This window comes from Schistocerca gregaria, chromosome 3 (genome assembly GCF_023897955.1).
Source record: "Schistocerca gregaria isolate iqSchGreg1 chromosome 3, iqSchGreg1.2, whole genome shotgun sequence".
NCBI classification, from domain to species: Eukaryota; Metazoa; Arthropoda; class Insecta; order Orthoptera; family Acrididae; genus Schistocerca; species Schistocerca gregaria.
The window spans coordinates 177,746,939-177,774,554 of NC_064922.1; the positions used below are offsets into that span (position 1 = coordinate 177,746,939).

Genomic DNA, 27,616 nt, shown 5'->3' on the forward strand with positions numbered 1-27,616 from the left:
CAATCGGAACATTACCTAATCCCAAGAACAAAGTAGCAGTTATTCTCCAGAAGAGTGTGGTAGAGGTTGGGCGAAAGCATCCTCGTTAGTGACTGGTCCAATGTGGTTAGAAGAATGATATTAACACTAGTGTCTTCCTCAGTAGGGAGGTATGGGGGGTAAGTGTTGAGGTCGTCTAAAGTGTCAGGCCACACTTGGGGGACACCAGTAACAGAGTTGTTGTCTGGGACCTAACTATGCCCTTGGCCGACCTCATGCTGGTTATCTACAAAAATGTTTCTGACTATACGATCTCTGGTCGCCGATACCAGGGTAACGGGCATTTTCAGGCAGTACGAGATGTATGGTGGAGGTAACGTGTAAGTGTCCTCGACAGTTACTCAACAAGTGTGGTGCGACAAATCAAGTCAACACCAGAAGTAATGTACACTGTCGACTCACATCCACTGGTAAAAAGCCTGAATAACCATCTACTGTAACATGGACCATGTGAGACGTGCAGGAATAGAGGCTGTGCAAGGTACCGACAGGGATGTGGAGCCTTGCTGATTGTAGTATCGTGGCAAGACGCGCTAAGTTTCTCGGATGAGCATCCATGACGCGAACAGCCAGATCGAGGTGGTCCCAGAGATTCTCGATTGCATTTAAATCCGGGAGTTCGGTAGCCTGGGGAATATGGGAAACTCAGCATGGTACTCTTCAAACCACGCACGTACACTGTGAGCTGTGTGACATGTTACACTGGCTTGCTGATAGATGCCATCTTGCTGAGGAAAAACAAACTGCAAGTAGAGATGGGCGTGTCCCCAGGGATGGATGCATATTTGCGTTGATCCATTGTGCCTTGCAGAATCACGAGATTACTCCGGGAATGGAACAAAGCAAAATATTTCTCAGATCATAGAGTTAACTCTTCCAGGCTGGACTCTTCTGATGATTGTTGCGGGGTGTTTCACGCTGTACACACGAAAGGCATAAGACGTGATTCCTCTGAAAAGGCCACCAGTCGCTACTCAATGGACGTCTGGTTGCGGTACTGGCGTTCCAATTTCAGCCTTTGTCGCCCATGAATAGCAATCAGGATGGGCACTTGAACCAAGTGCCTGCTGAGGAGACCCATATGCAGCTACTTTCCCTGAAAGGCGGTTGAGTAAACACCGTTGGTAGCCCGTTCATCTGGTTCGTAAGCTGCTCAATAGTTGCGCTTGAGCGTCTATTCACCCATACACATCTCCGCAGCCGTCGCTCGGCCCTGTTATCACTGGCCCGTGGTGTACCATGGTTGCCTCGGCACCAGGTCTGTATAGCACCATGCACGGTATGCTTTAATCATGGCAGCACGAGAACAATCCACAAACTTAGCCATTTCGAAAATGCTTCCCCCTTAGGTCCGAAAGTCAATGGTCGTGCCCTTTTGGCCGTCAGATAAATCGCTATATATCTGCATTAAGACTGACTGCACTGTTTCTGCGTGTTCTCGACATTGTTTACATAACCCCCCCCCCCCCCCAAATTGCTAGTGGTGCAGCCTGCCGTCTATGAGTGGTTATTGCACGTTTACATTGAACATAATCGGTGGTCAGATTAATGTGACTGGACTGCGTATTTGTAGGTGCGATGGTCGAAGACTTCGGAGGGCTCGGAGGAATCAAAACCTGTTGAGCCTATGGTTCAAATGGCTCTGAGCACTATGCGACTTAACATCTGAGGTCATTAGTCCCCTAGAACTTAGAACTACTTAAACCTAACTAACCTAAGGACATCACACACATCCATGCCCGAGGCAGGATTCGAACCTGCGACGGTAGCGGTCACTCGGTTCCAGACTGCAGCGCCTAGGACCGCACGGCCACTCCGGCCGGCGAGCCTTTGGTAATCTAGGCACAAAGGTGGGCAGGTCCGGACCACTACTTCAGCTTTCTATGGGATACAGATCGAGATAGTGATCACTGTACTGACACTGTCGGAATGTGCGTCTCGACCGAGGTAGCTCCTCTGCCACGACGTCTAGGACAGGTCACAGGCCGCAAGATTTTCGGTCAGTGGTTACATACGGGCATTTTCCAGAGATTGACTGCACAGTTCGGTGAGGAAACACTGTGAAGGACGCGAGTATTTGACTGACATAATCAGCAACACGATCGCCATCCTAGGACCAGCATTATAGACGAAAACATTTGTGCGTTCGAGCCTTTCTTGGAGGCTATCGGCGGGCGAGGGCATCAGAAAGTGCAGAACAGCTCGAAATAAGTTATTTATTTATTTAACCTGATCAGATTAGGGCCATCAGGCCCTCTCTTACATCAGACCAGTGTTCCACACATCAGAGTTGCATCATGACAATAGTTTAAATGAGAAAATTAGATTACTCTAGTGACAATATTAATAAAGAGTAATGAGTATGGCAGCTATCAGGCGATCATCACAAATGACAAACAGTTCCGCAAAGTGTGTTCCAGATGGTCACCCACCTTTTGAGCGAAAAGTTGAGACGTTTGGGGGTCTGCCAGAGGCGTACAGCAAGGTTTGAGGAAGAAAGTGATCAATTTTTGAGTCAGATCGTCATCTGCGACGAAACGTCGCTCCAGTGCTTCACTGCCGTATCCAAACAAGCCAGTAAGGAGTGGCGAGGAAAGAGTTGGAAGCCCGAATGAAAGGCAAAACTCGACTGTCAGCTGGCACGGTTCTTTCAACCTTTTTTCCAACCGGCAAGGCATTTTGGTCATTGATTTTTTGCATGAGCAATGCACAAACAATGCTGTGTATTTCTGCGAGCTGCTGAAGAAGGTGAGGGATACGTAACGCTGCAAAAGGCGAGACCGACCAATTCAACAGGTCGTCCCGCTCCACGACAGTGCAAGGCCGCAAGCTGCAGATCTAACGGTCTCCAAAGTACAGGAAATGCATTGGACTCAACTTGGTCATCCTCGTTACAGAGCGGACCTATCGTCCTGTGATTTCCATTTGTTTGGATCGCTTAAAGAAGCTCTATGAGCGCAACGATTCGGAGGTGTCGAAGGCGTGGAGCAATTCGAGCACATTTGGATCCAGACGCAACCAGCTCCAGTCTACGATGCTGCGATAAAAACTCTTCCTTCTCACTGGGAGAAATGTATTTCTAAAGCGGGAAAATACGTGGAAAAATAAATTGTAACTGCCTTCTGTTTCTCAATAAATGATTTTTTTGACAAAATCCAGTTTATATTTGAATCACCCTTTCTTACATAGAATATCTGGTTAAAAACATTCAAGAACATTCGTAATCTCGCGTCAGTGCCAGCTTGGAGCGAAATGCTTTTGGGATCGATGGACACGCCTGTGTTTAATGTTCAACTGTCGGAAGTTCCACTGTTATAGATGTCCGTTAGTTATTGTTCAGTGCTGTATTGAGCAGAATATTGTGTTGCACAGTTTGCGAATTTCGAGATGTCAGAGTTGGAGGAACAACGCGTCTGCAATAAATTTTGTGCGGAACTCAAGAAAACCTTTACAGAGAGTTACCAAATGATGCAAGAAACCTACGGTGATGAATGCTTAAACTGTATTCATTGTTACAAATGGTTCACATAGTTTAAAAATGGCCGCATGGAAGTTAAAGATGACCCTCGTTCAAGTCAGCCTTCGACGTCTGGCGACGAAGCTCTTCAGGAACGTCAATGAAATTGTGCTTGATATTCCGAGACATTTCAGAAGAATGTAACATTTCAGTTGGATCACGTCTTGAAACCTGACACAGCATCTCGGAATGCATCGTGGTGCCGCCAACTTCGTCCCACGGATCATGTGTTAAGACCAGAAAGATCTTCGCCTGGCATTCTATTAAGAGATTTTGGATCGCCCAAATGAAAACGAGATTTTCCTTAAGAGAATTACAAGAGGTGATGAGACACGAGTCCGCGGTTATCATGTTTGAGATTAAGGTTCAGTCTTCATAAAGGGTTGGGAAAACTTTTTCAAGACCAGAAAAAGCTCGTCAGGTCAGGTCAAGAGTCAAAGCCATCTTGATAGTCTTGTTTGACTCTGAAGGATTAGTTCATCACGAAATCGTGCCTCAGGGACAAACTGTTAATCGATGTTACTATCGGAATGTGTTGTGACGCCTGCGAGAAAATGTGAGAAGGAAACGGCCTGAGATGTGGTGAGACAATTGCCAGCTTTTGCATCACGATAACACACCCGTACATTCATCACTGTTGGTACGTGACTGCTGCGCAAAAAACGAAAGAGTGGACTTTTTTTCGGAAACTCCGTTGCAAGGACGAAGATTTGCAACGAGAGACGAAATAAAAGACAATTCGCAGATGGCGCTTTGCGCGATCCAGCAAAATTGTTTCCGGAAGTGGAAACAGGGTAGGAGTGGTATATCAACTGTGGAGCGTATTTCGAAGGAGGCGGTGCACAATAAGTAAAAGGTAAGCGCAGAAAAATTTTGTGGACAAAGTTCGAGAATTTTTTGAACAGACCTCGTAGCTGACGCATTCCTGCCGGCTCGAGTCGCTTATCATTCCGTGTTACGTGAACCGGGCTGGGGCACTCACCTCGATACAGTACTCGCAGGCGCAGTCTGCGAGCTGGACGACGTGTCGCGGCGGGACTTCCTGCAGGCAGAGCTTGCAGAGCAGGGCGGGCGCGGGCGCCGGCGGCTGCGGCACGAAGCTGGCCGTAGCCGTGTTGAGCGAGTACCTCGACGACGAGGCGAGCGAGAGCAGGGATGAGCAGCGAGAGCACAGCCCGCCTCCGCCGGCGGGCGGCGGCACGCGCAGCCGGTTGACGGGGCGCAGCGCGGGCGCCTCGGCGAGCGCCAGCACCGTCTCGCACTTGCGCATGGCCGACAGGCGCGGCGACGAGCCGCTCGTCGACTCGGTGTAGAGGCTGGCCGACGAGCCGGCGGTGGCGGCGCGCCGGCCGCTCACCAGCGAGCGCAGGCTGCTCGGCATGGCGATGGCGGCGCCGTAGCCGGCCGGCCGGCCGCCGGGGGCGCGTCGCGACGCCAGCAGGCGGCTGCTACTGCCCGCGCGCGCCGGCGCTGCGCCGGCTCGGCCCGCCGGCCACCGGCGCTGGGGCGGAGGCTGCGGCTGCGGATGCGGCGGGCTCTGCGCGCCGGCGCGGCCCGGCGGCGGCGCCGGAGACACGGCCATGGCAGCCACCGGGCTCAGCCTGCGGGCACACAAACCGCACTCCGTAAGCCACGAGCCGACGCAAACACCACGCGACCTTTGTTCGCCAGCTGAGTATGCACCGGTCAACAGTCCACTTAGTGTTTCAGTCACGAAACTAAATTAGTTTCAAAAGATTTTTACTACTACCACACCTTCGTAAGAGTCTTTACAGTTCCTCAATTAGTAGCCTTATGTCGGTGGAGGTTACAGGTTTCTCACATAGTCCACCCACTACACACAAATGTTGTGCTCCGTCTCGTACATCGCCGATGACAAGAACGAGACATATACGTAACAAATCCTAAATATCTCACGAAAATGTCTTCTCCAAGTTGTAGATAGTACCTGCGGCCGTTCAGATTTTGCTTCATTACTCGTTTCGAAACAGATAAATGAATTAATTGACAGCACGTAACAGCAATCACTACGTAAGGCTCTATTATTATCAGACTGGTTAAAGACAGTCTGAATTCGTCCAGTTTGTGTCAGTTCAGACGCAAAAGGAGTCCAGCAGTCGAGTGATTGACAAACAGTAATTACAGTGTACACATCTGAACTTGTGTGATTTTAAATGGGATTGCAGTGTGCATGTCAATCAAAGTGCCGCAATGGAGAGGAGTAATGCAGCAGACGTATGTTTCGTAACATACTTTAACTTTCTTATCGGAGAAGCTGTGGGCAGCACTTGCGATGCACCACGAATTCCTTGACATTCCTTGACATGACATCAGAAGTAAAGATTATAACAATAGGAACAATGTGATACATCACTGAACGTAATACTGCGTATGTTAAAATGTAATCTGCAGACAACTGTGGAAGAAATAAAAATAAAAGCTATGGGTTCGCCGTACTGCCGAGAAAGACGTGTCAATGAGGCCAAAAGGGAAGTGGTGCCGGCAGTCTGAATGTTTACATACCAAAAGTAAAGTTTGCATTCACCGTTGCCATGGAATCTCAGGATAGCCGATAACTTATCGTAAGAAGTAACTGCTTTCCTGATCACGTCGTCCTGCTACGATGATTTCTGCTGCACAATGTCGAGAAGTTAGAGGTAAAAATCCTCAGCCATCATCAATTAATTTTGAAACGAGTATTCTTCCCCAAAAGTAATTATTTTGGAAGAAATATGCTTTTCCTCTCCTCCCATCTACTCATCAATATTTTCAGCGAAAATGAACGTTTCCTTCTTTCTGCGCTTTTCAGTGCCACAGCGTAAATGGTGTCCCAGGAAGAATGGTCAATATTCAGGGATATGACTGGAACGATCACTTGAAACAAAACTTCATGTGGACACATGCCCTATTCCGAAGGCTTTCCCTCAAGCGAGGTGGCGCAGTGGTTAGCACACTGAACTCGCTTTCGGAAGGACGACTGTTCAAACCCGCGTCCGGCTAACCAAATTTAGGTTTTCTGTGATTTGCCCAAGGCATGCCACGCGAATGCCGGGATGGTACCTCTGAAAGGGCACGGCCGATTTTCTTCCCCATCCTTGACACAACCCGAGCTTGTGCTCAGTCTCTAATACACCGATGTAGACGGGACGTTAAATCCAATCTCCCTTCCTTCTGAATGTTTTCTGGGATGGAACACATTTAATGTACACTCTTAATTATTTTCCGTATTATTCAATATATTGTCAGGTTCATATACGTACACCACGCCCGGGTTCCCGGGTTCGATTCCCGGCGGGGTCAGGGATTTTCTCTACCTCGTGATGGCTGGGTGTTGTGTCATGTCCTTAGGTTAGTTAGGTTTAAGTAGTTCTAAGTTCTAAGGGACTGATGACCTAAGATGTTAAGTCCCATATTGCTCAGAGCCATTTGAACCATTTCATATACGTACACACGAACAACAGTTAGTAAACATTATAACTCTGGTAAACAATCTACGATCAGGAACCTCGACGTGTTGGATGGCGCCTACGGTATTCTTCGACAGCAGCAGGAACGCTACCATCGCAGAAGCCGTACACACACACCTATCTGAATTTTGTTCATCAGTTTAGATGCGTCTTATTTTAGCCAGAGCATGCACAGATTCGGTTAAGCAAAGCTTCTCTCTAATACACTCTCAGTCCCTCGCATTACTTCAATCACAACACACCATGCACAACTGCGCATTCAACGGGCTAGTTTAATGGAAGAAAGACATTTCCAGCGAAGAGGGTGAAAGCAACGAAGCAGGTTGAACTAGAAGAAAACGTCAAAGTGGTTGAGTGTGTAAGACACATACATGCGCGCCAGTAGCCCAAAAACAAACTGTTCGGAACAGGGCACACGTCCACAATGTAGTCGTTTGCCTCAAACGAGTGTTCCTGCCATACCCCTTAATATTGACTACGCGGTCGCAGACGAAGCAACAGTTGCCGATTTCCTTTCAGCACTCGATACCACGTCAGCTTTCCCTATCACTGCGTGCACTAGAATCTCCTGACGTGCGTTCTGAGAGGTTGGTTTTGTTGCGTTCTTTAAGGAATGTGCAAAGCGCCAGCAAAATAAATCTCCCTCATCAGAAATATGAGTGACAGGGATTACCCACGTGTTTGCTTGAAGGAAAATGAATGCTGCAAAAAACAGTCCCTGACATTTTAAAAATAACCAAGAGTTTGTGCCGGGCACGTCATTGCACTCGGCTAACGGATTCATCAGCAGAGGGAGTTTGCAGTGTTTCACGCAGGCGTTCGTGAACTCTGGCGCGGATCGTGCTTGAACGCCAGGATTTCTGCAGTGAAAGAAATCTCTATCAGGAAAAGGCTGCGAGCGGCACAAAGCGGGCTTTTAGGGCCACGGTCATAACTCCGCGGCGTGCGCGGCCACAATGCTCGGCGTTCAGCGCTCACAATGGGGGCAGCCTCCACTCGCCATAAACCAGCCTTAACGGCCGCCGTCACCTCTCCTTTAACATCACAAATGCCACATTTCCTCGGAAATTCTTTCATAGGCGAGGGCATCATGGTTTATACGGGCTCTGCTCTGATGCCGGAAGACGCAAACGAGCAAACAACCCGCCACAGGGTTCAGCGTTGCTGTCCCAATGATTTCATCAGAGCGATCAAAAGGAAGCAGGGATATACAAAGGGAACATCAGCAGGGTTCGAGATGGACATCGTGTCACCGCCACCTAACACAAGTTTCTGGGAAATGAAGTTGGAGACGTTTCATCTACATCTACATGACTACTCTGCAATTCACATTTAAGTGCTTGGCAGAGGGTTCATCGAACCACAATCATACTATCTCTCTACTATTCCACTCCCGAACAGCGAGCGGGAAAAACGAACACCTAAACCTTTCTGTTCGAGCTCTGATTTCTCTTATTTTATTCTGATGATCATTCCTACCTATGTAGGTTGGGCTCAACAAAATATTTTCGCATTCGGAAGAGAAAGTTGGTGACTGAAATTTCGTAAAAAGGTCTCGCCGCGACGAAAAACGTCTATGCTCTAATGACTACCATCCCAACTCGTGTATCATATCTGCCACACTCTCTCCCCAATTACGTGATAATGCAAAACGAGCTGCCCTTTTTTGCACACTTTCGATGTCCGTCAATCCCACCTGGTAAGGATCCCACACCGCGCAGCAATATTCTAACAGAGGACGAACGAGTGTAGTGTAAGCTGTCTCTTTAGTGGACTTGTTGCATCTTCTAAGTGTCCTGCTAATGAAACGCAACCTTTGGCTCGCCTTCCCGACAATATTATCTATGTGGTCCTTCCAACTGAAGTTGTTCGTAATTTTAACACCCAGGTACTTAGTTGAATTGACAGCCTTGAGAATTGTACTATTTATCGAGTAATCGAATTCCAACGGATTTCTTTTGGAACTCATGAGGATCATCTCACTCTTTTCGTTATTTAGCGTCAACTGCCACCTGACACACCATAAAGCAATCTTTTCTAAATCGCTTTGCAACTGATACTGGTCTTCGGATGACCTTACTAGACGGTAAATTACAGCATCATCTGCGAACAGTCTAAGAGAACTGCCCAGATTGTCACCCAGGTCATTTATATAGATCAGGAACAGTAGAGGTTCCAGGACGCTTCCCTGGGGAACACCTGGAATCACTTCAGTTTTACTCGATGATTTGCCGTCTATTACTACGAACTGCGACCTTCCTGACAGGAAATCACGAATCCAGTCGCACAACTGAGACGATACCCCATAGGCCCGCAGCTTGATTAGAAGTCTGGAACGGTGTCAAAAGCTTTCCGGAAATGTAGAAATACGGAATCAACTTGAGATCCCCTGTCGATAGCGGCCATTACTTCGTGCGAATAAAGAGCTAGCTGCGTTGCACAAGAGCGATGTTTTCTGAAGCCATGCTGATTACGTGTCAATAGATCGTTCCCTTCGAGGTGATTGATAATGTTTGAATACAGTATACGCTCCAAAACCCTACTGCAAACCGACGTCAATGATATAGGTCTGTAGTTAAATGGATTACTCCTACTAGCCTTCTTGAACACTGGTGCGACCTGCGCAATTTTCCAATCTGTAGGTACAGATCTATCGGTGAGCGAGCGGTTGTATATGAGTGCTAAGTAGGGAGCTATAGTATCAGCGTAATCTGAAAGGAACCTAATCGGTATACAATCTGGACCTGAAGACTTGCCCGTATCAAGCGATTTGAGTTGCTTCGCAACCCCTAAGGTATCTACTTCTAAGAAACTCATGCTAGCAGATGTTCGTGTTTCAAATTCTGGAATATTCCATTCGTCTTCCCTGGTGAAGGAATTTCGGAAAACTGCGTTCAATAACTCCGCTTTAGCGGCACAGTCGTCGATAACAGTACCATCGGCACTGCGCAGCGAAGGTATTGACTGCGTCTTGCCGCTTGTGTACTTTACATACGACCAGAATTTCTACCAAATTTCGAGAAAATGTTTCGTTGTGGAACCTATTAAAGGCATCTCGCATCGAAGTACGTGCCAAATTTCGCGCGTCTGTAAATTTTAGCCCATCTTCGGGATTTCGCGTTCTTCTGAACTTCGCATGCTTTTTCCGTTGCCTCTGCAACAGCGTTCGGACCTTTTTTGTGTACCACGGGGGATCCGTTCCATCTCTTACCAATTTATGAGGTATGAATATCTCAATTGCTGTTGCTACTATATCTTTGAATTTGAGCCACATTTCGTCTACATTCGCATAGTCAGTTCGGAAGGAATGGAAATTGTCTTTTAGGAAGGCTTCTAGTGGCACTTTATCCGCTTTTTTAAATAAAATTATTTTGCGTTTGTTTCTGATGGATTTGGAAGAAATGGTACTGAGCCTAGCTACAATGACCTTGTGATCACTAATCCCTGTATCAGTCATGATGCTCTCTATCAGCTCTGGATTGTTTGTGGCTAAGAGGTCAAGTGTGTTTTCGCAACCATTTACAATTCGCGTGGGTTCGTGGACTAACTGCTCGAAATAATTTTCGGAGAAAGCATTTAGGACAATCTCGGAAGACGTTTTCTGCCTACCACCGGTTTTGAACAAGTATTTTTGCCAACATACCGAGGGTAGGTTGAAGTCCCCACCAACTATAACCGTATGAGTGGGGTATTTATTTATTACGAGACTCAAACTTTCTCTGAACTGTTCCGCAACTGTATCGTCGGAGTCTGGGGGTCGGTAGAAGGAGCCAATTATTAACTTAATTCGGCTGTTAAGTATAACCTCCACCCATACCAATTCGCACGGAGTATCTACTTCGACTTCACTACAAGATAAACCACTACTGACAGACACAAACACTCCACCACCAATTCTGCCTAATCTATCTTTCCTGAACACCGTCTGAGACTTCGTAAAAATTTCTGCAGAGCTTATTTCAGGCTTTAGCCAACTTTCTGTACCTATAACGATATCAGCTTCTGTGCTTTCTATTAGCGCTTGAAGTTCAGGGACTTTTCCAGCGCAACTACAACAATTTACAACTATAATTCCGACTGTTCCTTGATCCAAGCACGTCCTGTAATTGCCAAGCACCCTTTGACATTGCAGCCCATCCCGCACTTTCCCGAGGCCTTCTAACCTAAAAAAAATGCAAATGACCTAGTCCGGAGGCAGTTAAGCAGCATGTTGCTTTCAGTTTGATTGTATTGTGGATCTCCCATTAAGGTTATAAGGAATTTCGGTTACTACATCAGTGTTAAATGATACAGATGAAATACGCATCGTCATTATCGTCATTGGCATGGAAAGGCAGCTGGTATATGACGTGGATGGAGGAAGATTTCGGGAGTGTTCTTCTTGAAGGAACTATACCAGCTTTCACCTAAGCCGGCCGCAGTGGCCGAGCGGTTCTAGGCGCTACAGTCTGGAACCGTGCGAACGCTACGGTCGCAGGTTCGAATCCTGCCTCGGCATGAATGTGTGTGATGTCCTTAGGTTATTTAGGTTTAAGTAGGTATAAGTTCTAGGGGACTGATGACCACAGCAGTTAAGCCCCATCGTGCTCAGAGTCTCTCACCTTAATTAATCCAAAGAAGCCTTAAAAGTCTCTACTAAAAGTGCCACATGCAGGTTTGGATCATTTTACTCCCCAATACGAATCCAGTGTCACCCACTGCGCCACTTTCCTCGGTTTCATAGAGAAAAAGACCAAGAAGAATGAAAGTGAAAGACAGGAGGTAACACACACACACACACACACACACACACACACACACACACACACACACAGAGAGAGAGAGAGAGAGAGAGAGAGAGAGAGAGAGAGAGAGAGAGAGAGAGAGAGCTAGTCACGTGCAGTAGCGCAATACTTGTCTCTCGCAAACTTTCTCAAGCTCATTACTTAGTGTTCTGATTCGTGTGAAAGATGCAATCCCTTAACATGTATGTTAAGGGGCATCAAGATAGCTCTTAACAGCCACTTGGGTTACCACTACATATTATTTCTGTCTGTATATGGAGGCTACTCCCAGGAACTACTGTAGGAATTTTTTGCGCTAATAGAATGATTCATGAGGTAAGTATGTGCATGTAGATTGTTAGCGCTACGCCAGACATGTCGTCCAGCTGTAGATACTTAGTGCTGTCCGCGCAAGGCCTGCGCAGGTCGTTAGGGTCGTAGAAGCGGAAGCCTGCTGTATCGTGAATGTATATAACGCCCAATTAACCCTATAACTCTGCTGCATCCACACTTTGATTGTAAGCCATAACAGTGCAGTTTCATCAGGGGTCTTAACACAACAAAAAATAAGACGAGATTGTGCCCGTATTATTTATTTATTGTCTGTAAATTTATTTCGACTGTTGTGGTTCTAGAAATTATTAACATCCCAGACAGCGAAAATTATTTTACAGGCAGTCTTGCTTCAATCTCAAAATTAACATGCAATATTCTTCTGTGTTTCTTAAAACGGCTGGACAAATCTGTTGACCGAGACCAAACATTTTTCCCTATATGAACGGAGTTCAATTACTTTTCTGGTATGTCTCGAGTATACTACGTCCAAAAAGTAATTTATTAATCCAACGATATGTTCCTGCTACCTTTCTTGAGAAATTTATTAATTAATACAGCACTTGCCACAGAAATGTTATTAGCGGGAGATGCCTGCCTTTGGTTCAAAAACCAATCATTCAGCACGCCATACCCGACTGGCCGAAAAAATCCGCGTGTTCAAACAATTGCGAGGTTCCTTGGAGATCGCAAAATCGATCCGGAAGGCCTTCTCGTTGTAAGAAAGTTATGAACTTTTTGGGGCGGAGGTTTTCGAGGTACCTTGAAGATCTCAAAATCAATCCCGTAGGCCTCCTGGGTGTAAAAGAATCGTGAACCTTCTGGGGCGGAGGTCCTCTTTGACAGGGTGACTTCTCATCGACGGACTAAGTATTACAGTATGGAATGTCTTTCCGTATGCGGGAGTTCTGACCTGTTATTTTTTTAATTTTTTAAATTTTTTTCTGTATTTGTATGCGTGTGTTGCGATTATGTGATTGATAAGTTAAAGCCCCGTTTTAGACTGTGGAGTTTTCAGTTGGTTGGTGATTATGTTTGACGGAAAAGACGATCTTGGGATCTGTTTCCTAGGAAAATTGTAACGTTTTGATTTTGATGTGCCTGGATTTACCTATGTGTTACACTGTTTTGCCTTTGCGATGATTTCTGCTCAACTCGGAAGAAATCAGTTGGAAATAGTATACTGTCAGCTGTGTAGTTGTTCAGCCATGTGGTGGGATGTAGGAATCCTTCTGACCTCAGTTACAGGGAAATTATGGCTCCTGTAGTAATGACTATTTTAGCCCCAAGTCGCGGGTAAAACCGAAGCTGGTGTCCCTTATTAAGACTGTTTTATAAGTGTAGCAGTGGCGTGAATTGATTAGGGTCTGCCGAAAACGAGTTTCTTGTTAACCAATGGGCAGCGGGTAATTTGTCCCGCGTGCCAGGCATCGTGGATTCCGGCAGCGGTAGCGAATGAGCAAGGCTTGTCCGAGGACGAGGCGAAGAAACGCTTCGATGTGCAATTGGAGATTTCTCTCTATCAACATGATAATGCTCCTATACACAAAGCAAGGGCATTGCATTGTGGATCGAAGGCAATTTGTGTTATTGTTGGGCTGGCCTACTGAAAGCATCGACCTGATTCGTGTCGTGTTCCATGGTGGTTTTTCCGAAATTCATGGCCGAGTGCATTGTTGTTCAGCACACGAAAACTAAAAGCTGCAGTGGTTAAGCAGAAAGAAACGCTTACATTTGTTTTACATGGGGGACCTCGCATTCAAATGAGAGTGACCTTGGATGCGAGTCATGCGTTTATTGGCTTTTTCTTTTTTTGAAGATTTCCTTCACAATTAAGTCCTACCGAGCGAAACTCACATCATTCTTAATAAGTCACACCAGAATCATGGCGTTTTCGCTTCATTACCTGCAAGAAAAAGGGCTTCCATGTCTTTACGTTCTACTTTCAGTGCTTCAAACAAACTACCAATGCTGCAAAACTTTCTATAAAAACAAAATATACGCCGCCTTTGTGAACTTTAGGTGTTTGCTTACTGACTTAGCTTATAGCTTTTTTTAAAATTTTATTTAACAAGATAACAGATACAAGTTTTATCCTTACAATTACCGATTTCAGCTGGAATTCACAGTTACCTTCAGATCGTGCTGTGCCGTGTGAAATACACGCAGGGAAAAATGCAACCAAATAATTGATAAGTCTGAAACTTGTTGAGGAGCTACGCTTCATCACATTCCACATAGCCGATTTGGCTTTCAAAATTGCCGGTCTCCTGAATCCTTCCGTGTCTGTCGCTGATCCGCATTCCTCGAAACTGTGGGATCTCGATATTTCCCAGAAAATGCATCTACGAACACGTGCGTACGAACAGCGCCAGTACTACAGACGCCATGTGACTCTACCCGTTACATTAGTGTCTTCATTTGTCGTCGACAATACCTGTAGCGTTACCTACCGGTAGTTAATCGAACGAATGAAATGCAACTCATGTTTTAAGACACATTTATTTTCAAATGCACGACTTTTCGATCGCACCGTATGTAAAAACACATTGTTGTTTTAAATTTTAATAACTGAAATGTACAAACAAAAATCTAAAGAAAGGTTAAAAAAAAGAAAATAGAACAATGATAAAAAGAAGGGAAATGGAGCTAGAGGGGGGGGGGAGATAAAAACGTTTGCAAAACAATAACAAATTATTATATTTACAGAGATGAGGAATTAGTTTACTGTTGAAAATGCTGAACTGTGCAACTTCTCTTCAATTAAGACAGAAGATACTGTTTAGCTGAGTGCTTAAGGTGAGTTGAAACTGTCACGTGCTTCGAAAAATCACTTAGTGAAGGCATCAGCGTTCTAGAACGTTTCACAGACGATCTCCTGTTACGAAAGGCGGGAATTTATAAAGCTCAGTGGCCCTGTGGTAAATGTTGCACTGCAAACCACGTTCACTGACTTCAGAACGACGAATCGGAAGCAATCAACTTTCCCGGCATCCTCGGCCGAACAGATCCTCGGTGGCTGAGCATTGCTAGCCATTCCATGAATTATGACACAACGTCGTATACTGGTCACAGCAACACCTTTCTCGAACTTTGCGGTTAAAGAAAGATTCAAAAAACGACTGTCACGCACTATAATCAATGGAGGTGAAGGTTTAAATTTCGACAATACATGGAATCCGTTCATATCTCTTGCACTCTCAAGAAAGGAATTTTGATTCTGCACCGAAAGACAGTTTGAATGACCAACACCATGAGGCATAACAAATACGAATTTGCACCTTCCATGTAGAGATTTTGTTTGGACACGACGATTACTGCATGTTACATGTCACTACTTTCTTTCATCGCGCTGACATCTCAAGGGATACACGGGCATAAAAACTCAAAGAAAACCGATCAGAAGAATGGAAAACACAGCATACAGATATAGATATGCAGAACTACAGATACCCCGCGAAATCTAAAAATGCTCAAGAACTAAAAGGGCCACAAAATTTTCATAATAATTTCGAGACTGAAATTTTACCATCGAAGCTACAAGAAGCATTTGTTTCGTATAAGCGCGGCAGGTACGCCAAATAGCTCCTGAAGTTGAGTATATATCAATAACGTTCGGTTTGATTGTAAAAAACTGGCGGCGGAAGTAAGTGAATTCATAAAAATGCTTATGAGGTACTGATTTGCATTCGGACACAGTTGAGTTCCAGAGGTTTAAAACCTTACAGAGAAAAACGCAATTATCCAAATGAGTTTGGAATTATCGTATGGTGTAAGACATTCCGAGTTACATGTATTTTAACGTACTGAAACAGTGTAATGCCCTATGCCAAAATGACGTATGATGTAATGTAATATACTGTTGAACATCAGCAGGGGTGTCTATGGCGCTGTTATCAGTACTAATCATAACAGTTGTTCACAATATCTGTGAATGTATACGTGGGCGTAATGTATACGTGGGCGTGTGTACGAGATGAATCTCGCACACGGGTCTAGAGAGAGTTCAAGATGTTGTAAGAGTATTCGATGATTAGTACCCACCGAGCAGGCACAGACGTTATGTCACTGACTCACATTACGAAGAAACGGGATACTAACCACCATCTGACCACAGAGATTTAAGTTTTCTGCTTAACTTTCCTATACAGCTGAAGGAAAGTTCCACGACGGTTCCTTCTACAAACCGAGCTTGAATTCCACTCCAATGACCACCTCGTCAACGGGACGTTAAAGCCTAATCTTCATTCCTTCTTTAGAAGACCAGTAATACTAGACGCCGAACCATTTACTTTTTCACGTGCCTGGGAAAAAGGTTCTTGAGTTTTCGTAACACACGAGACAACAAATTTACCATTTCGTTGGTGGAAACTGCCCTTTTAGTCATGGTTAAAGGTTCCTTCAATATTACACCTTTTCTAATGACTTCCTTAATATTATGCAGCCCTATTTCTTCCTAAGAAACTAAAGTAGAATTCCATTTCTTTGTTAGTTCTGTGGAAGGCATCCACGCCAGTTTCCATTGACTTGGTATCTGTTACGGAGAACTGACTCCGAAATTCGTTAGCCTTCACTAACAGCAAACAAACGCTCACATGGACACACGTATTACGCTCACATAGACACACACAATACGGGTGTAAACAACATTTTCTGCTTACTGACAACGTAGGCAACAGTCGTATCTCCACTGTCTTGCGTGGAGTGCAACTTGGGCACAGGGGGATGACCAAGTATAAACGTAAAAAAATACCGCGACTATTTCTGCATCCCAAGACATCGGACGAACATGTGTAAGTCGGTTTGTTTGTTAACCTTCATAATGTGGCGTTTCTGCAGTGTGATGACTAAAGATACTATCACACAAGATATTTTTAATCTCATTAACCCATTCCCAGATGTACTGCAGCTGGCATGGAGATAACAACTTGCTCGAAAGGACCAAATGTTCTGCATTACGTAGCTCTATTTTACATAGACTTTTTTTTAACAGCTCTCAGATCTGTACGATATACTAGGATGACTCTTTGTCAACTGTATCGTCTTTAACACTTCCAAAGTAATGAGGGAGAAGTGACATTAAATATTAGAAAAAGCGACCACACAGGATGTTTCATAGGGAAACGTACCTCTAAATGTGTACCACATAGCGCCACACAAACGCATACTTTATTTCCATTGCTTCCCATGGTAGGATACAGCTAAGTGATACAATCACGAATAATAGCGATGCAAAATATGATAAATTAACAAATGGTTATTGATGTTTCATTGTCAGCTTCCGTTACAATGTCAATTCAAGAATGACAACGACAATTTCAATACATAGCGTAGCTTGTGTAGAGAGATGGCGCCTTATTAATCGAAGACAACAATGGTGAGTTGGAATCCGTGTAGTTCATACAACGTTTAGTTTTCAGACAAGACACAGACTATAGCATGCGTGTAATACACAGTCAAACCAAAAGATAACCTGGCTGATTACAAAACAGATAACCCTCGATTTATAAAATAACAAATGTTTAAATACAGACAAATAATACAACTCGACACAATTATTGATTGATGGAAATATAAAAAGAACTCTCCAGTAAAACTGACAAATTTGTTTAAAAGCAGAAGCGCACGATTTATGATTATACACTGGCATGAAATATACCACCGTAAATGATTCAAATGTCAAACAATGAATTTGTATTTGGACTGTTTAGTTATCTGCTGAACCGGGCAGTATGATTTAAATTTTTTCTCGTTTCCGTAACAGAAGGCTGGTAAACGGGATATGCAATAAGGGATAGTGACTCATTCCTTTTTACGCTATTAATAAAAAAAAAGCTAGTGAAAAATATAAAATGACCCTGCCGTCAAGGGCGAATTACGCTAACAACTGTTCAATATGATTCACGGTTCCATAAATGCTAACTGTTAGTGGATGTCACATAAATCGTTTCTTATGGTTCCTTCACGTTATCGCTACCAACGAGTATGTCTATTTTCAGACTATAAATTAGTTGTGACTAGCAAACAACAAGCGAGAGGAACAAATAAGTCCATGAATTTCAAGTCGCAAAAACCGCATCTGTATTCTCAAATGGTTCTTAAATGCTGAAACTGGAGACTTAAAAGAAAAGAATCAGACTCATGCAGTTCATCTCCAGCTGACATTACGCTCACTACAATCAAGCACGACGGCACAGTCAAACAACTGCAACGAAGAATGAAGTGGAATGTGATGAAGGGTTACAAAACCACTGGCTTTCGTTTTTGCTGATCGTGTTAAATTGACGAGGTGATGCATTCCCCAACTCAAGTGGCAGACGATGCAAGAGATGCTATGTGCATTACGGTGTAGTTTATTGTCAAAATTTCGAGAGCGTGCGTTCCTAGAAGAGCTACGTCCAACGTATAGTAGATTTCGCGAAAAGACAACGGCTGTAAAACTAAAGAGAGATTCGAGCTTACCGACAGTCGTCCCGAACACCAGTCGGACTGGCACAGGAAAGGGAGAAATGGCAGTGGCACGCAAGCTACCCTCCGCTGCACAATACAAGGTGGCTTCCGGAGCACAGACGTAGTCGTTAATATGGATATATTGTAGATGACACGCCGAGCGCCAGTAAACAGATGTGGCACACAAATCAAAAAGTGCTAATAATGAAAACCCTTCTCGTATCTCTCGCACTGAAGAGGTTTTAACTACACTGAATTACACTTTAACTTCAATGAACAGCAACAGGCAAACATTCTTCGGCTTGCACTTACATGTGACCAAATGCACTGAACACTCTCCGTTTTTACAAAGAATTCAAGAAAGCCAATACAGGAAATAGACTGGAGAGCTTCCCTTTGACGGGAAGTATTCACACGAAAGTACTTTCTTCCAATGTTCATAGCAACGAAGGAATTGCACAGTGCGGATGTAGCTCCCCGCGCTCCACAGCAAGAAAACTGCCTCCCGCTGCCGCTACCGAAACAGCTCTCGACTGGCCACTGTGTCACGTGGGCGGTATTTTCCCTACTCAACAACAGCCGACCACTCAGCTAACGGCGTCTGCCTGTGACGGAGTTGCCAAACAGTTAGCAGTCCTTGGTGGGTTTGGTATCTGTGACACAGCTTCGAACGCCAGGGGATTTCAGGATTTCTCAAACAATTTTGTCTAAGCTTTTGACTAGTGTAATATTTGCACTCTGTACGGAAAAAGGCATCGTGACGAACTGTGATTTAGGATTCCGTGGTATACCAAATGCGTTATGTCACCTGTATGGTAACTTCAGACCTTCTCAATATGAGACAGGTAAGTATCTCGATGGGGCAGCACGAAAGTTGTTAACTAGCCAAAAATATCAAAACTGTCGTAATACAGAAGTGCTCTGTCCATGCGAAGTGTGACGCCGTCTGCGAAGTGTGGCGTCATCCGCTACATCCACAGCTATTCTCCCTGCAACACTATTATGTGAGCGGCATAGCGCAGTTTTCACTGCTCTTGTTATGTTACAGATATAATGATAACGCTCACCGGAAACGTGATTAATAAAGAATTATGGCGATCAAGTTCTGTATCCAGGTCTCAGATCTCTTAAAAGATCTTATGGCCAAATTAGTTAAATTCTGTATGTATCTGTCTTTTATGACGACATGGTGATTCTTGAGGATAATTGGTGTTTAAACCTGCTCAATCTCTCGCATTTCACAATCGCGATTTCGGACTAATTTGTCATTCTCACATAACAGCTGTAACAACATAAATTGTATGGACTAGACATTATCGTGACGTGTGGCTCAGTACCAAGTGATCCAAACGACCAGGCTGAGAAGCTTAGCTTGTTGCCTTGTAAGACGAGAGGAGAAGCGAACTAGCCTACAACGTGGGATGTCCCACGGCAACGAAGATGGTGAAAACCATCAATACGGCGGAGTTGGTGGAAGAGAAATCCTACGAAATCCACATCGTGTCTGACTTTTACCGAGCGGCGAAGTGTTCAGCGCCTGTTACCAGAGGTATGGCTGAATTTCTTGTTCTGGAACTAGCACTCCACTCCTAAAAGTCGCTTAGGCGCAAAACTTGAGATTATCAAGTACCATGAACCTTATCAGGAAACAAACGTTTACTCCCGGTGGTAAACAATCCACTGTTGATAAGTACAAGCAGACCATCGGATTCTGCAACCTCTGGACAGACACTAAAAGAGAGGGAGTGAGAGTCATCTGACTAATTTAGGTCAAACGTCGCGCCAAATCCTTTTTCGGAACACTACGTATAGATACGCTATTAAGAGCAGGAAAGTTGCATCAACTAGAGCAAACCATAAACAAACATACAATAAAAACACTGCTATTCAACAAAAAGGATTGACTGTGAAAATTCAGCGGAACTACGGAGTTGTCAACAGTAAAACGGACAAAAGAACACTGAAAAACACACCACTTTTAGGTGCCATCTCTGCAATCAAGTCACACATACTCACCTCCATGGCAAACACGAGCCCTGTAAACAACAGACTAATGACGATCATCCTGAAACGTACGAATAAAACATACCCACTAATCAATGCAGACATGCCAATCAATGAAAAAAGTTAAACCAAACGTGAAAAAGTAGAAAAATCAAAAGTAAAAACTAGAAGAAACAGTAGCTAAAATTAAACAATTACGTGTCAAAATTCTACTAGGCGATTTCAGTGCACAGTTAGGCAAAGAAAGAAAACACTGGAAAACAATTAGAAAATTCCCAGCAGATAAAAATAGACCAACCATAACGGACAAAGGTAAATTGAACTCTGTAGTATATTCGACCTAAAAACATACCAACACACTTCAAAAAGAAACCATCAAAACAGATGTCTCCAAACAATCAACAAAACTGCAAGGAACTTGCCGATATTTTAAAGAACTACTTAACTGTCCAGAGTCAACACAAATATTCCCACCACAAACAGCTGAGGACACCAATCCACATACATTAATTGCAGATGAAATAGAATAGTTACACTGATCAAAAGACTCAAAAACAGTAAAGTACTAGGGAACAGGGGGTCATGCCAGAAATTATCAAATTAGCAGGCTCAAACACCATAAAGGAAATCACGAAAATCATGCAAGATATTAGGCAAGCTGAACAAATTCCAGAAGACTGGAAAAATGCGTTAATTCACCTGCTGAACGAGACGGGGGGCAGAACAGATGTAAGTAACTATATGGGAGTTTCACTAATATCAATTGCATACAAAATTCTATCTCAGTGTCTTCTCGGTAGCCACAGAAACAACTTGAACCAAAAACTGGATAGTATAGGGCAGGATTCGGGCCAACCAGTTCGGGTCCAGAGCAAATCTTGAACCTAAAGCTAATCATTGAACATCAAAGAATTTGTATCAAAAATCTAGTCTGCACATTTGTTGATTTAAAAAAAAGGGGGGGGGGGGGGAGCTTATGATGCAGATGAGCGCGACTCACTCTTCCAAATATTAAAAGAATAAGGTCTAGACCTGAAAATGCTTGCAAGCATAAAACAAACACTGACAGTTACAAGGTCCGAATTTAAATTTATGTGGGAACTCTCAGATACAATTTCGATAAAAACAAGAGTAATACAAGTAGATGGGTTACCTTCATTACTGTGTCTTTGAGAAAGTGATACACGAATATTCCAAACGGAAATCAAACCTCAAAATTAACCAACCATTTAGGTAGAGGCTGGTTATCTATCGACTTTCCAGCATTTTCAGACGATTTAGCAATATTAACTCGCGAGATTTCGTCAGCACAAAATGAGACTGAACTTTTGAAAAGGCAAAGTACATGGCATATAACAAAGAAGTACCAAAATTTATGGAGACAAAATATGGCAAAATTAAACGAGTTACACTATTTAAATACCTAGGTGAAACCATCCAGGAAAATCGAATAATAACATAAACCAACGAAATAGGATGCCAAAAGATGGAAACTGCAAAACGATTTACCCAAAATATTAACAATATGAAATGTATCTCCCAGCACACAAAACTGGAAACCATACAATGAAAACACTGAGAAAATAGAAACGCAAAATCGTAAGAAAAATTCTAGGCCCAAAACTTGCAGGCAAACAATACCGACTCAGAAGCAATCTGGAAATAAAACAGTACACAAATATCCATGGCGACATTACAAAATGCAGGTTAAGAATCTATGAACACACACAAAAAAAAAAAATGAACCAAGACATGTTTACGAAGCAAATACGACACGATGAAATGGGCTGGGGAGAACAAAACTGATCTGAAATTGTCAAGAATCCCTCCAGAAGATACTCAAAACTGTGAAATATTCAGATCCAAATTTAGAAATGATAAATTGACCAAGAGGAGAAACAAAAAAGAAGAGTGAAACAACTTGGTCTGAAGAGAGAACGCAAGCCCACATGAAGAGAATGCAAGAAATATGGACACAAAGGAAGGCAAAAGGCCGCCTCTAAGTACTTTGCGTAGTCCTAATGGTCTTACTCGCAAATGATATTAATAATAATAACGATAAATTGCTAAAATAATCAGATGAACATTCTGTTCACAAAAATGATATGTAAAAAAATGGCTCTGAGCACTATGGGACTTAACATCTGTGGTCATCAGTCCCCTAGAACTTAGAACCACTTAAACCTAACTAACCTAAAGACATCACACACACCCATGCCCGAGGCAGGATTCGAACCTGCGACCGTAGCGGTCACGCGGTTCCAGACTGAAGCGCCTAGAACCGCACGCCACACAGGCCGGCGATATGTAAAAATCAAATCGTTGTTAAAGATGCACTGATGCACTCATACTGAAGTACGAACAGGTACCGGTATCATTCAAAATTTTTACAAATCCTTTACACAATATATTCTTAAAGTTGCTTTGGTCTTTAAATAATACACGATATTACAGATGGTCACCTGTGAATGGGCAGAATGGCCGAAATCGCGATCATCTTTGCTGCTGTGATAACCAATCTTCTAATCACGAAGTGCTCAAGGTACGCATTTTCATGAGCATATTTATTAGATATTTTTCTCTTCTTTTGGTCCATATTACCTCTTCCCAAAATATGGAAAGCAAAGTGCTTGCAGCAAAACAGAGCCATTGCCAGAGGTACCAGAAAAATTTCGATTATAACATGAGACTCCGTCGTTTCCGGACCAGAGTCCTAGCTCAAAGTGATAAATTTACCTTTCGCCATAATCCCTGAAAGTTTGTAACATCATAACGAAATCACCACGTATAGAGAAATTTTACCTCAACATCTGGATGATCAGTTACTTTCGAGCCGTCAGTGCGTCTTCCAGTTATGTCTGGCCACTAATATGCACGACTGTCGTGAATAAGAGGTTAATGTTTGATGCTCAACGCTTGGGATGTTGGTGGACGTAGTAGGAAGAAGCCAGTAACTAAGGAAAAGGGATTTTAGTGGTTCTGCTCTTTTTCTGGTGAAGTGAGTAGCAAAATATGTGAGTGTATTTATTCCACTGTTTACGAAACATCATGGTCTGCTAGATTAAAAATAACCCTAGTGATATCTCGAGAACTTAGAAACCTATGGCGTCCTGAGATCTGTAAGAAGTGGTCCTCACGTATGGGGACTTCAGTTTCACTCATATTTTACGAAATTAACTGCGAGCAGCTGACAACTTTGGACGACACAATTGGGACACTTGGGCGGTATAGCCAGATCACTGTCGGATCGCCTGGTGTGACAAAAGAAGAGAATAGGAGGGCGTTAAAACGAGGACTCGTCACTGGCGACACAGACGGTGCCGCTGGCTGGCTGGAGCAGCAACAGTGAGTAGAAAACAAGTGAGACAGTGCGAAGCGCGTTACGTAAGCAGCTAAAGCCGGCTTCGGCTCAGACTCGTGGCGGAAGCCACTGAAGGCGGTGGCGGTGGCCGGCATTCTCAGTCTGCACCAGCCCACCAGTGCATGTGCCGGCCAGGGCACGCAACGACCGGGCTATTTCGAGAGCTCCGTTGGGTGTCTTCTTCTGTATCCGTGTCAACATCAAAAGCCTTTTCAGAGGATCCCAATGGCATTCCTGCAAGAAAAGACTAGACATGACACTCTCAGTCGTCTGGTAGAACACCCCGAACGCATTGCAGGTACGACATCTAGGCCTTACGGACTGACTGTCTTCGATTTTCTTCGTACTTAACAGTGCTGTATCTGAAAGTAGTTGCCTGGACATCAATTTCGTACACCAGTGAGATCCAGTTCTTAAAAAAGAATGTCTTCGAAGATCAGAAGATTACCAAGCGTTATTAAATAAAATCCAGTTCCATCGTTTAATAATTCGCCCGTGGTTAAATGCGTAGCGTAGAGGCCTACAACCGGAAAATCCTGGGTTTGAATCTCGCACTGTAGCAACTGTTTATACTTACTTAACTGGCAATCGAGGACCTTGTAGATCATGTGGCGACCTTACAAACTGCCCACGGCAAATTCTGTCCTGTGCAGCTTCAATACAGTTTCCTGGGACTCCTAGTTATTGCACGTCCATCCGTAGTACCCCCTCCCATCTCGTTCTTTGTCTTCCCCAGGGGCACTTTTCCTCTGGCCTTCCAATTAACGCTACTTTTGGTACAGCGCCACCTGACATCCTCGCAACGCGTCGAGTTCATTGTAGTCGCTTAACTTTTAACTTTTTGTGCAATATTCCGCTGGTTCACCGTAGCATACATTTATTTATTTTCAGTCTTCTGCTCCTTGTTTCTTCCTTCACTGGCCCAAAACTCTTTCTCGTTATCCTTCTTCCAAACACCCTCATTCTTCCTCTATCTATCTTTGTGTTACTCAATGTTTCTATGATACATAACAGCGCTGGGGCAATTACTGTATTATACGCCTACATTTTAACTTTTTTGAGATTACCTTTAATTTCATTATTGTTTTGGACTATTATATAATCTGGAAGCATTAGCGATTCGTTTGTTTACTTCTAGCTCGAGGTTATTCCTTCGGTTGAATTATGATCTTAAGTACTTAAAGTTCTCAACTATCTTCACGTTGTGGTTCATAAATCAACGTACTTCGTCACTTCCGTCTTTTCTGGATTTATCCGCAAGCCCACCTTCCCTGTACTATTGCCCTGATCCTCCAATGTTTTCTAGTTTCTTCTTTTGACTCTTGATACACTGGGTAGTTATACTTCAATTGACGGTGTTCCGAGTGCTGCTGTGTAGGTTGTATATATCGCAGGACACTAAAACGTCATAGGTATATTCATTAACCGGTGCGCTCGCAAAATATGCTGAAAAAAGATCTACTTTCTTCCGTCAGGTGAAATAATAGCGCTTTAAGCCGTCAGAATGTAGTATGAGTGAAGAAACAAGCAAACATATGATACCGGTGGGTCCGGCACGTTTACTGGGATGTAATCACGAATTACAACATGTGCTCAATATGATTCCCTACTCAGCAATATGCTGCATCCGTTACGCAACATGGCCAACAGTTGCTCACAGCATATTCGGTATAATCAGAGCGATATGTCGTCGTATACTATCCTTCAGATCAGGAAGAGTCTGAATACGTTCCTCATAGACACGATCTTTCAGATACGCCGACAACCAGTAGTCAATTGAATTTAGGTCGGGGGATCTGGAAGGCCACAAATCTTGGAACTGCCTAGACGTGACGCAGTCGTTACCAAAGGTTTCTCGAAGCAAACCTTTCGCCTGACAAATGACTTGTGATGTCGCTCCATCTTACATGAATAAATGATGTGTACACAACTGCGTTCTTGCATAGCTGGAATCATGTGTTGCAGGAAAAGGTCCTTGTAACGTGCAGATGTCACTGTACATCTAATAGGCCAGCGAGGTGTCATCTCCTCGAAGATAAACTGACCGAGAACGGCATTCACGGCACCGTACAGGGTAAAATGTGCCTCGTCCATAAAAAGAACATTCCCTGGTCACATGTCACACATTTCCAAGCGCGCCGAAAAACGAAGGGCAAATTCACAGCGCAGTAGCCTATCTTCAGACTTCATTTGGTGCGCATTTTGGATCTTGTAAGGATATCGGTGTAAAATGAGCCGCAAAATCTTATCTGTTGATAAGAGGAGAGCTCGAACACTGGCTTCAGAATTTGAGGCATGTGCTGCAGCACTCAGAACACCGTCACTTTAGCTGTAGCCACCCTGTACCTGTTATATCATGTGCATATACTAACATTTGCAGATTTCCATTCAGATTGACTGCTTGTACTTTTATTTAAATTCTACATTTACTGTCAAATGGAAATCTTAATTAACAATTATTTTTAATATCAGTGTCGTCATTTTATTTTGAAGTACAGCCTTCACGAAAAGAAATTTAAATGCCTTATTGTTAAATGAAAAAAAGATTTTTGCGTCAAAAATACTGTACAATATCTGGAAGTAAATGAGCACTCTATTTTCTACTTGATGTTTTGCATTTTTGTACCAAATTTTAATTTATTTGAATACGCGCATTTTTATGCAGCTGGTAATTAAAAGCAAAATATGAGATATTATTATAAATTGCGATTCCATATTCGTTAATTAAATTTACATTCGATAATAAATATACAATTTATATAAAACTGAGAAAAAAGTTGCAACTAGCGAGATTCGATTAATTGACTTGGACGCTTTGCATTCTACTACTAGCCACTTCGCTAAAAAAGGTCGAGATTTTCTTTGCACTCTCGGATATCATGAAGCCCTTTTTTCGTTTTTTTCCTCCCCTTTAAGCCTTCAACTACTTAAGCTCATAGCAACTATTCAAAGCTCCGGACGTCAATCTCAATCCGGATAAAAGTTTATCACACTGCCTCAAACATCTCTTTACTTTTGCATCTAGCATCCTACTAAACAAGTCCTTCTTCAGTTTGTAGTCAGGTTTCATACGCCAGGTACTTCATGTCATCAAACATGAAAGAATCTGTAAATAAAATACTGCTATCGCACTGCCCATGGCGTAAGAGTTCTCCTTTCAATCCAACTATTATCGTATAAAACGCCTTTACAAATGCGTATCTGGAAGCCCGTTTAGTCCAGTCAACGAAGGCAAATTACGGAAAGAAATCTTATAGTCGCAAATTTTTGCAACATGCTAGGAGGGAGTGTCAATAACATGCTACCAACCGGTGGGGTGGTGCGTTCGGGCGGAGGTGGTTTAAAGGTCATCTTTTTGTATTTTTTCCGAATAACTCGAAAAATGCGGGCCCTAGAGAAAATTTTCTCTAGTACAAAATTAAACTATATTAAATTTCCTACAAAAAATATCCTGTTTTTTTTTCTCGAGGACTAGTAGTTTCCGCGATGCAGGGGTTGGAAAATTATTAAAAACGTTGTTCTAACGATATAAAAGTAATATTTATTTTTGAAATAAGTGGGTTAAAACAAATATGAAATGCGTGTGTACCACATGGAATTGCAGCAGAACCGTATTGAGGTATAAATTGTATTTCGGGGTTGTAAGAGGTTGGAGGGGGTAGATGTGTTTGGTAGACGTGCG

At 43.5% G+C, this 27,616-nt stretch overlaps 1 protein-coding gene across 2 annotated transcripts in view; it reads right to left on the reverse strand.

Moving 5' to 3' along the window:
* Nucleotides 1-27,616, reverse strand: part of LOC126356099 (E3 ubiquitin-protein ligase RNF144A) — a 429,688-nt gene that overhangs the window by 114,474 nt on the left and 287,598 nt on the right. The window contains exons 1-2 of one of the 2 annotated variants that reach the window (XM_050006792.1): nucleotides 18,882-19,044; nucleotides 4,539-5,157 (exon numbers count right to left, since the gene is read on the reverse strand). In XM_050006792.1, coding sequence (XP_049862749.1) covers nucleotides 4,539-5,157; nucleotides 18,882-18,883 — 621 coding nt within the window. In that variant the 5' untranslated portion in view covers nucleotides 18,884-19,044. Of the gene's footprint in view, nucleotides 1-4,538; nucleotides 5,158-18,881; nucleotides 19,045-27,616 lie in introns of those variants that run through there. The other variant, XM_050006793.1, reaches the window with a different exon arrangement.